General features: G+C 39.3%; 1 protein-coding gene across 3 annotated transcripts in view; it reads right to left on the bottom strand.

The window, feature by feature from the left end:
• The window catches only part of gse1b (Gse1 coiled-coil protein b), a 284,583-nt gene that overhangs the window by 18,314 nt on the left and 254,386 nt on the right, over nt 1-11,883 (bottom strand). For all 3 annotated transcript variants that reach the window (XM_039681917.2, XM_089135398.1, XM_089135399.1), the window contains 3 exons: nt 4,263-4,429; nt 2,616-2,813; nt 510-689 (listed from right to left, as the gene is read on the bottom strand). In XM_039681917.2, coding sequence (XP_039537851.2) covers nt 510-689; nt 2,616-2,813; nt 4,263-4,429 — 545 coding nt within the window. The remainder of the gene's footprint in view (nt 1-509; nt 690-2,615; nt 2,814-4,262; nt 4,430-11,883) is intronic.

Genomic DNA, 11,883 nt, shown 5'->3' with positions numbered 1-11,883 from the left:
CTGTGGAGACACAGCACACACATACAGATGAGATCAAACTACAGAAACATATGGGAAATATGAGTTTTTGTTTGTGAATGTCCTGAAGTGTTGAAGTTACTTCTGAAGTTTGTCCAGAAAGAGCTTGCCCAAGCTACTAATGAATTTAAACTAGTTGAACCACAGTAACACTACAAGCTTTAAATAGAGTAGCTAACCTGCATTAATATTTAAAGGCGCAATATCTTTAACTATTAGTTGCAGTCAGAGCGCTACTTAAATGATAACATTCAGTATCATTATTACTGTATATATAATTTTATTTTGTATACAAAATAATATCTGCAAGAAGAATATAATGCTGTAAAATGCATTACAGTCGTATACACAGGGACTCTTTTACATGAACGTGTGGCCATTACCATCACAAAAAAATGACTGTGGTACAATATTATATGGTATAGTGATGTATCAGGTAATAATACATTTATAAATTAATGCTGACATATAATCAAGGTGTTGTTGCATACCTCTCTGACAAGCGCTCAGACTGTAGGCTAGACAGTGAGGGGTGGCTTAGGTCTCCAGGGTAGCGCACCCCTGGCAGGTGCATGTGTACTGCAGATGGGTGTAGAGGAGGTAGAGCTCCCCCTGTAGGCAGTTGATAGAACGGGGACCTCAGCGCTGACAGACAGAACGGATCATCCATTCTAAGAAAGACAAAGATATACTTAAAAAAATCATTTAAATGCTCAATCTCTTTAAATGTGAAGTATGTAAGAATTTATGTTATGTTATAATACATTATTTTAACCCAGTTTATTGTTCATTGACTGCTAATAGTATAGGTTTATAACATTGAACCTTTCATGCGCCTTCAAAACTTTGAGAGCTGTCCCTTCAGTTTGGGGCGAGGCTATTCTAGCAGCCAGAGCCCAAGTGTGTTTACATGGTGTGGGACCATGACTGATGCATCACATGGGAAAAGACATTCAGCTTTGGTTACAAAACTACAAGCCAAAATTAGTTGCATTTAGACTTTCAAAGATTGAACCGGGCATGAACTTGTTTAATCAAACAGGGCATTGCGATGCAACATGACACAATAGACGCTCAATCTCAATCAAAAACTAGTACATTTGTCTTTCTGAACGGGTGCATGATGATGCTGTATGCTATTGAAGCTATATTCAATAGCATACAGCATCATCATGCACCCGTTCAGAAAGACAAATGTACCAGTTTATAATGTTAACTTTGATTTGTCCAGTGTAAACAGTCTCAACTAGTTGTGGTGTGTCATGTCTATAAAAGTGCATTTGTTGAAATGGTTTATTATAAGTGCGACGCTTCATTCCTTCTAGACAGTGTTAGTCTACTCAATTGCCTACTCATGACACATAGCAACAGAGCTGAAAGGATCCCTAATATGTTAGACCTTTTATTTAAAGAACCTATTGAGAAACCTTGTTTGGTGTTTGCAAAATATGCTTTATTTTTGTAATTCCAATTAGTCTAGTTTTCCTGTGTTCTTTTGGAGTGGAACAGTATAAATCATGAAAAAACAAAACAAAACAAAACAAAAAAAGTACAAAAAAACACACACTGCATAGTCTTCTCTGTATAAATAAAATATAGATTGATTCTTATTAAATATACAAAAGAAATTCACTCAAGAGCAGTGAGTTATATTCTCTTTGTCGTTTGTTGTTTCATTAACCTATATATATATATATATATATATATATCTGCTGTTACTTTAAGACCGAATATACTGGCACACATCCGGGTTTTGCCAAACTGCTTACGTTCATTTAAGACAAACAACTGTTTATGTGAATACTCTACACGCCATTTTGACATAACGGCGTGTGTCCACCAAAGCGTTTTTCCACGCGCCTGGCGTATGTTTTCAATTGTTTTCAATGAGAGCGCTGCGTTTTTTTAAACGGCATGAGCGTAACAAAGCGCTGAGCGGTTTTTTTTTCACGCTGAAGCGCCGAGCGCCCCGCGTTTTTTACTGGTCGCCGAGTTTTTTAAACGTACCGCTAATCACTGTCACTTTTTACCCTGCCGTCCAATCACAGTGGAGGAGGGGCGGGACTAAACCACACTGATCAACTGTCACAACATTCAAACTGTGCTGCGGAAATTCTGTATCATAGCAACGAAACGTCTCAACGGAAAAACGCTGCGCTGCCAAAACGCTCTCAAGTGCCCAAAGCACGGCGTCTTCAGCAGAGCGTCTAGCGTTTTCAGCTAGCCTAATTGTCGGTGTATTTGACAATTTAAGCGCAATAAGCCACAAAAGAAAACTGTGTGCTTCAGGCATGGTTCAGGGGTGTCAGCATGGGCACTGAACTGAGTTTGTTTTTCACAGCTTATTGCGCTTCACTCAAGGTTTGCATCTGCTAAGGCGGATATATTTACATACCGCAATATAAGCGATGTAACAAAATCTCTAACGATAAAAAAATGTATATCGTCGCCACAATATATGTATTGTCATACCCCACAGCCCTATCAGAAAGAGTAAATGAAGACAGAATCATCACTTGTTTTGTTTCGTTTCATTCTTAAGTCTTAGCTAATGTCTCTAGGGGTTTACATGTGTTAGTTGTTACATGATTGTGTACCTGTAGTGTGAGAAGGAGGGGTGGTGCAGATATCCAGGATGGTAGTAGGCAGCAGCAGCTGCAGCAGTGGCAGGATCAAGCCCCAGTGGTAACGAGGGCATGCGTAACTCCTCGGCTGTGGTGTAAGGACGAAACCCCCTCAGATATTCCTCAGGAACATTAGTCGGGGGCACCGCATGTGGCATCTGACGGGGCAGACTGTCAGTGAAACAGAAGAAGATAATTTAAAGCAATAGAGCCAATAAAAAAAATGAAAAAGGAGAAGGATGTGCTTTCACGAGTTGTGCCTGAAGTAGGATGGGAAAAGTGATTTTAAAAGTAATGATCCTTCGGTACCAAGATGATACTTTAATTTAAAAATGCAACGATACCAGCCTTTCTGCAGTACCAATAGTACCGGGTCAATCCGATACCCACCCACAGCTGCTTTCAAATGTTTCTATTCTGCCTTATTAACTTATTTTTAATAACATTAATAATTAATTTCATATTTTTATTTTCAGATAGTTAAATGTTATGGTATCGAAATTAGTACAGAGAACTAGTATTGAAACTGAAATGAAAATTTTGGTACTGGGAAAAATCACTAAATGGGAGGCTTTAAGGTCAAGTCAAGTCAAGTCAAGTCAAGTCACATTTATTTATATAGCACTTTTTACAATACAGATTGTATCAAAGCAGCTTTACAGTGATAACATGAAAATAATACAACACAGATCAATAATATTGTTGAATATTAAATTTCCCCAACTAAGCAAGCCAAAAGCAAGGCAACAGTGGCAAGGAACCAAAACTCCATCAGCTGACAGAATGGAGAAAAAAACCTTGGGAGAACCCAGGCTCAGTTGGGGGCCAGTTCTCCTCTGGCCAACGAAAGAACAGTCTCTCCACACACCGTAAGTTTTAACTTTAAAGTGACTGTAAGGTACCACTTTACAATAAGGTTTCATTTGTTAACATTAGTTAACTACATTAGTTTACATTAACTAACAATAAAAGATGACATTTCAAAGCATATAATAATCTTAGTATCAATCATTATAATAATCATAATCATTTACTAAATAGATTATTAAAATGGAAAGTTGTACTTGTTCATATTATTTAATGGACCTGAGCTACCATTAATTACCTAGACTGGCAGCCTGCATTTAATCTGTCCTGCCATAGTTTCACAATGAACTGAAAATATTTTTATCTCTGAAAATTTTATGCAAAAGGTACTAAATTGAACTTGAATTTGAACTAAATTCCAAATTGTGATATGGCTTAGTGTGCGTACCAAACCACAAAAGCCTGTGACTTATTTGAAATATTTTTAAACTTCTTTTTGTGTGTTCATGATACCTTGATTGTATGTTTTATCATCTAATGCAATGCCATTCATATATTTCAAAATGTGACTTAATTGTGTGACACTTTTTTTTTAAACCACTGTAATGCATACAAAATATAACATGTTTAAACAGATATATTATTATTATTATTATTATTATTATTAATAACATTACTCAAAATATGAAACTATAATTATCTTATCTCTAATTTAACTGGAGCGCATTTCACTTTGCTTTTTTTAGTCAGTGTATTTTAGAATTGAAATAATAGTATAGTAGCACTCTTGGGAAGGAAGGAGGTAATACTCACTTAAGGGGCTGAAAGCGTGAGTCCTGCATCACAGACGCGGGCGACAAGCCAAATGTGTAAGGGTTTCCAATTAGGTGGGCTGAAACAGTGGGACCCCCCTTCTCTTGAGTAGAAGATGACTCTGAGCTTAACCTGTCCCGGCTGAGTCCACGGGGACCTGACTCTGCCTAAAAAGACAAGAGAGAAGCGCTTTGTGTGAGAAGTGTGCAATTACAACTTCTTTAACCCTTTTTACTTTTAAATTTGTTCACTCCGTCTTTGCCAAGAACCAACTAACACTACAAGCTACAATATACATATTTATGTCTTAAATAATTCACTTTCAAATGTTTAAACCCTCAAGATTTTAACATGTCAAATCATCAAGATTTTATATTGTTGGAATATTGGTGAAACGCTGCAAACTTCTGTCCACAAAAATGTCATCAATTCACCCCAAACAAACCCTCCTCAAGTCCCCTATGAACCTTGACTGCTTGACTGTCAATTGCTTGACTTGAGAAGTGAGGTGAAATCTGACTTCTGCTGCTGATCTGTGCTACAACTCTTGTTCGCCTGTTCTGTTAGTTTAATTGTAGTGTCTGTTCTCTAACTGCACTAAATTATTTGTTTTAGGGGTGGTAATGGCACAGTGGATAAGACACATGCCTTTGGTGTGAGAGACCCAGGTTCGAATCCACTGAGAGACACCAATGTGTCCCTGAGCAAGACATTTGCTCCAGAGGCGTGCTACCTCTGACATAGCAATTGTAAGTCGCTTTGGATAAAAGTGTCAGCTGAATATGAATGAATGTGTATGTGTATGTGAATGAATGAATTAAATGAATATAAATGTAAAAATGTATTACTACAAAAAAAAATCTAAACGACAATGGGGGCGGTGCCAAGGTGGGCAAGGGATGCAACCGGTGTTGCGGCTGAACACCGTGGCCATAACACCGGTAACCCCGATTATTGCAGCAATAAGACACAAGAAGAGAAACACACTGAGTCTTTCAGCAGAGTATCCTCTCGGTCTGGGTTCCGGAAGTAGTTTCCCATTCATTTCCTCTGCTCTTTAAAAAAAAAAAAAAAAAAGAGACTCAGCTTCAGGATAAATCACAATATTGCTAAAAAAAAAAGGTAAAGATGAAAGAAATGAACAGTAAGATATACAAAAATATTCAAAAATAAACAAACAATTTACTTGACATTTATTGCAAAACACTCCCAACTGTTGAGAATATAGGGAGACTTATCATTAGCAGTGCTTCGTGTGTAACTTTTCTGATTGGCCAATCTCTCTTTAGAATTATGGGTACAGTACAGTAGTTCTTCACCATTAAAGGTGCAATGTGTAACAAAGTTGAGTATTTATTAACAGAAATGCAATATGACATCCATAACTATGTTTTCAGTGGTGTATAAAGAACTTACTTATTTAACCGTAATGTTTTTATTACCTTAGAATGAGACATTTATAGCTCCATAACCGCGGGAATCCCCTTCTATGAAGGTCGCCATGTTGTGACGTCATATTCCTACCGTAGCCGAACGCGAACAAACAGCGCTACAGAACGCGTTTCATCACTACCTTGAAAGAGAAGTAGCGGAAAGCTGGAAGCTAGCCTTACACTCCGTGAGTAGTGACTTTTCCCTTGTGAGTGGTGTAAAATATGTAGTTAGGATTGTTTCATGTAACTTAGTTCTCCCTCGCTGTGTTATGGGTTTGTTATGTTGGGGATAGATGTGCTGTTACGTTCGTGAGATAGCTGATGATTAGTATTCATGTCATTGACCGTAAAACAGTACGTTACAGGAATCACTAACCCGTCGATAGAGACTTTTAGATCACTAAAGTCGATCACGAAGAGTTTTCAAAATCAGAGAAAAAAGCCTATTGTGTGTAGTAAATAGTGTCTATGGGATGCGAAGATGACATGATTGTAACAGCGCGCGCACTTCCGACCTTTGGACTCGTGCGATGCGGACGCGTCCCAGCTCAGCCACAGTAACAGCTCATATTAGCCAGCTAAACTATTACTACCCTGTTAGAAAAAATATATAGCTGCTCCCTCGCTGTATTATGGGTTTGCTACAGTATGTGGGGATAAATGTGCTGCTGGTTACGTTTGTGAGACAATCAGCTGATTAATATTATTATATTAAATTATATATTAAAACCCTTGATCCTCACCTGACTACTATGGCTTTGTAAACAGTATCCATGATGTGGTTTATAATGGACTGTGGTACAGAAACAGTGACAATGTTACACACTCTTGGCTTACTCTGGCTATTCTCTGCTGTCTCAGCCGACGAGATGTTTGTCCCGTTTTAGCAACCGTAGCTTCTTCGAAAGGGAGGGGTGAGCAGTGGGCGGAGCCATTAGTGCAAACCTGGTGCAAACTCGCAACCGAACCACTAGATGTCGCTAAAAGTCACACATTGCTCCTTTAATATTTTTTTTTAAGTAATAATTTGAAGTTACTCGACAAAACCATATACCACTGCCTAATAATCATCATAGCTCAAGGTATGTCTGCCTTTAAAGGTCTATATGGGTATATTATATTCCTCTAATGAGAAAATGAATGGGATTTTCACACCCAGAACCACACTGTTAAACTCTTTTTAGCTTGTCAGAGCTACTGTAAAGCCCATTTAGAGAACAATTAACTGCAGGACGCAACATTAAAAATTAAACGCCTCTAATGTTGTGACTTCCTCTCTTCCTCGCCTCTTGTTGTTATATGCTTCACTTAGCAAACAGTGAAACAAAGCAACCTCAAGCCATGCACCCACAGGCCCCCATTTGAACCGTGCCTTCCTCTCTAAACACTCCCGTGAGCGCATATTAAATAGGAAAACTTGAGATGGACCACTAACTTTCCCCACCCTGATCCATTTATTGAGCAAAGAACAGGCTGCTGAAGAAGGCAAAGACCTCGCCATTAACCACATCACTTTTTCTTTATGTGTGTCGTGGCTAATGACATTTAACTGTGGTGCACAGAGGTTATTGAAATCCATAAAGCACCATTAACAGAGTCTGGAGGACATTTCTGCGCCTTTCATTTGATATAACAGTATAAATCAAAGAGACAGAGATCTTTGCGGCTGTCAAATTCTGTAAACATCTTCCATTTGATCTCTCTCCTAAGCTGGGAAACTGCAGGGTGTTCATTTAAGAAATACACTATGAGAGGTTATGCTATATTGTCAGTATAGTCACAATTAAAGGATGCTGTTAGGCATGACAGATAGTGGAGTATATTCACAGTATTACATGACCTTAAATGCCTTAATGCTTTTATTAACCAATTTCTACATGACAAAAATATTAGAAAGACATTAAGTACAATTCACACTCCACAGGCAGACTCAAACCAATGCCAGATTACAGCATGTTATATCTCAGACATTCTAATTCCAATTAAACATGTTCAATCGTCGAAAACAAGCACTGACACATGCCAACAGACTCAACAGGGGTAACACACTGATCTGACAAAACCAGACAAAATATGGTTTCTGTAGCCGCCTGTCAGTGTGGTGTGAATTGGCATTTAAGAACACTGTTACCATACAGTATAAAACACTGGAACACTAGGCTGACCAATCAGAATCCTGGACCAGTACTTTCCATTTTATACTAAGCTAATCTATAGAAAAATCATGTCCAAGTCAAAAAAGAGCAATGTGGTAACAGTCATATCACCCTGTAGCCCAAGATTGGTTGCCCACTGAAGCTAGGCAGGGCTGAGCCTGGTTAGTACCTGGATGGGAGACTCCTGAGGAAACCAGGTTGCTGCTGGTAGAGGTGTTAGTAAGGCCAGCAGGGGGCGCTCAACCTGCGGTCTGTGTGGGTCCTAACGCCCCAGTATAATGACAGGAACACTATTCTGTCAAAGAGCACAGTCCTTCGGATGAGACGTTAAACCGAGGTCCTGACTCTCTGTGGTCATTAAAAATCTCAGGATGTCTTTCGAAAGAGTAGGGGTTTAACACTGGCATAAGTAAAGATTGGTTTGTAAAGGAAGTTAGCAGAACAGCAGCAGTAGAAGGCATGGCTTGCCTGTATGTTCCATTTCAGGCTCAATTTAGAGTAAGGAATTGTTTTCTTTCCTGTTATTTAAAAGTATGCCTTGCTGATGATGCTTGTTGCTAACTTCCTCTACAAACTCGCCTTTACTTAAGGAGCGCATTTAGGCTCCATAGCACCCCTAGCGGTGAGGAAGAAAACATGCAGATAAAAGACTGGTAACAGGTTTGTCTGTTACAATGTGGCCTAAGCCCCTTTCACAGAGATTCCGGAAAATACACGGATAATGTGATCCGGCATTTGTCCCGGGATTGTTTGATTTCGGTTCATTCACACTGCCAGTGATTTGCCGGGATCTGTGAGTGCGTTCACACACGACCCGTAAAAATCCCGGAAAGACACCGTTCCACAAAGCTGGTGAACGATCTCAGCATCAGCGCGGATAGTGAGGAGCTCCTGGTCTCTGCTTCGCTACAGTTTGCAGGTATTTGTTCATCCTTTCTTTGTTGATGACGAACACAAACTTTCTTCTAAGAGCAACAGAGTCGTGCGATGGCACGACACTATGACACACACCTTAGGGCATTGGTCCTGGCTTTTGTTCACACAGCGCGCGTTCCGGGACTGATCCCGGCAATGTTACGAGGTCCCCAACCCGGGATCAGTCCCGGTATCAATCCCGGGTCGTGTTTGCATTCACACTGAAGGCGTTCTGGCAATTTCCCGGGATCAACGCGCTGTGTGAATGGTGCTCTAGAGAGATTCCTGAGATTCATGTTTGTGTGATTCTGTCAATCTTAAAGACGTCATGAATTGTTTTACTGGCATGTACTGAGTATTTATTGTCATGATTTTGGTCTGATCTGCTGTGTTTGTCTCTGTGTCTGCGTACCTTGTTGTTTTTGAGCACATTGGTTTAGTATTGGCAGCTCGCAGTGTGCTCTACAGACATTGTGGCATTTCCCCTCCCACTTGTTATCCTTTATTCTCATTTGAGTTCACCGCCACACCTGTTGCTAATTAATTCCTCCTAATTTTCCCCTATTTTAGATCAACTCGTGTTCAGTCTTTTGTCAGTCCGTTATTTTATGTAGTGCAACGCTATCGCTCGTGACCTTTTTTCATTATTGCCTTGTCGTGCTTTTTCAGACTCCAAGTGCCGTTTTGTTTTTTTTTGTCCTGCTTTCTTTCTCCCACTCGCCCCAACAGACCTTATTTCTCTTGCTACCTGCCCTGTCTGCCCCTCTCTGTGCGCTCATTGGGGAACTCACACAATTTATACTATTCACAAATGAATAGTTGTGATTTGCTGTTCTTTTCTTTTATAGGGTTAATGAATTGGATTATCAGACATGGAAGAAAGCATGTAGAGAAAGCTGCTTTTGTTATGGTTTTGATCTAAGGCATTCACTGTAATCCTGAATAAAAGATCCAGTGAGTGACATCTGTTTTGTCATCAGTAAGACATTATCAAACTTTTCATTTTATTTAAAACACTAGACTGCAAATGACCAATGTATATGTTTTTCAGTAAAAAAAAAAAAAAAAAAAAGAATAAACTGTGAATATAAGAATGATAGTGTGACAAAACAATGGTCCATTCATTCATAATTCCGTAATTCATCCTTTGACCATTATAACTGTGGTACAGTAACTCCAGTACTTAAACTTTATTTGCCACAATCAAGACTTATAAAGCCTATGTAATATGCATAAATGTTTTACATTGTTGGCAAATGTCTCTAATATGTAACAAGATATTTTTTTAGCATCAGAAGTTTTCAAAACAATTCCACAAATATAATGGGGGTGACCGTTGAAAATTATGTAAACATATGCGTTTACTTCCAAGTCTCAAATGTGGCATCAAAACAGAGTTTTTGAGAGAGAGGGTCTTATACTGAGAGAGAGGGTCTTATAAAATACTTTGAGAGAGAGGGTCTTATAAAATAGCCTTATACTTCCAAAATTAAAATCTTGATAACATTATATGTGGACCTTAGAGAATATAAATGTAAAAAAAAATGCAGCTCTTGACCCCTTAAATGCCGATGTGTTCAACAGGTGATTTTGAATTCCTCTCTATTAACGCAACTGTGTCTGATATTTTAAATAATCAGATTATCACATTTTTATGGTCATTCTAACTGGTTAAAAAAAAATCAAAATGAGAATTTTGCAATACTGTATCGATTTTCAGAAACGCAATATCGTTTTTTTTTTTCGTTTTTTTTTGTGGCTATGCATAGACGCAACGTTTTGCTAGAAACAACATAGCTATGGCTGAACCCCATGTCAAGACCGGCTCCTGCTCTATTCCTTTCGGCATGTTAATCAATGAGTGCGTTCATTCACACCGCAAGAAGTAGCCTCGCGTAGCGTCGAGCAGGACCGTCGCGTGAGCAACAGTGAAACGGGCGTTTCGGCGGAGAGTCTATAAGGGCGTCGCACATGAGACGAGAAGCTCAGCACCACATCTTTAAAATTCGAGCACATTATTCTCTATAAGTGTACACACACCAGCGGCGCCATTCGGCGTCTGTCCGCGGCGCCCAGCAACGGCTCAGGACCGTGTTCAAAATTGTGCTGCACCACAGAGCGCCATTTACATAGTTTTATATAAAATTTTAATTATTTTTGTCTCAAATCGTTGCTAATGTATCCTGACTTATCAGGATCTATCCTGCAATATGCATTTAGTTTTGCATCCTTTTACAGAAATCAGCTGCTTGAATGACAATTGCTGATGTTATTGGATTTTTCAGCTGAGATTCTCAATTCATTCAGTTAACGGATGCTCTGAGGTAAAGTTTTCAGACTGCAGACTAAACAACGATTGTATTACATTGTACAGTACAATCATAACATAGAACAGACATTACCTTCATTTCATGTCATTAAACATAAAAATATTGTTGGCCATACACTGATGAGAAAGTGTGCAGATCAGGTGTGGAATACCTGGAGTTGTCCTATGTGGCGCGGCGCAGCGCTGCGCTTCTCGTCCGGTGTGTGACCCCCTAAGTCTATCAAGTTTATGACCAACTTCTAAAAACACATTTAACCAAAGTTTTTGTAATGAACCTGTGAACCACAATCCTAAACTGGTAGTTTGATTTTCTGAGTATTGAATTGTTTAAACTTGTTTGACTTTAATTCACATCATGTCTTTTTTTTTAATATTACTTTTTCTAAAATTATAGTCCTACTTAAAAAAAAAAAAAATCTCAATATATCGCCTTAAGAGCCGCGTTTCCACTGCCGGGCCAGGGCCGGGCCGTGCTAGTGCTTGCCAGGGCCAGTCGCGTTTCTACTGTCACTTCCAGGGCTTGATCGGGGCTTCCCCGGGGCCAACGGCCAGGATTTCTGGCCCGTCGAATACCTTGGGCCAGAGCGGGCCAGCTCGTGCTAGAGGCGTGCTCAAGGTAAAAGGCGGAGTTTATCGGTGTTATGGAACGTTATGATCTGAAGCAAGATGCACATTTCACTTTTTATTAGGGGTGTCCATGTTTAACCGATTAACCGTTTAAAATTGCATAACCGAAACCTTTTTGCTCGGTTAAATGGCGTCAATACATATTTGCACAAAACTTTTGT

Source organism: Pimephales promelas, chromosome 10, assembly GCF_988280905.1.
Source record: "Pimephales promelas chromosome 10, fPimPro1.hap1.1, whole genome shotgun sequence".
NCBI lineage: Eukaryota > Metazoa > Chordata > Actinopteri > Cypriniformes > Leuciscidae > Pimephales > Pimephales promelas.
This window is presented reverse-complemented; position numbering and strand designations above follow the sequence as displayed.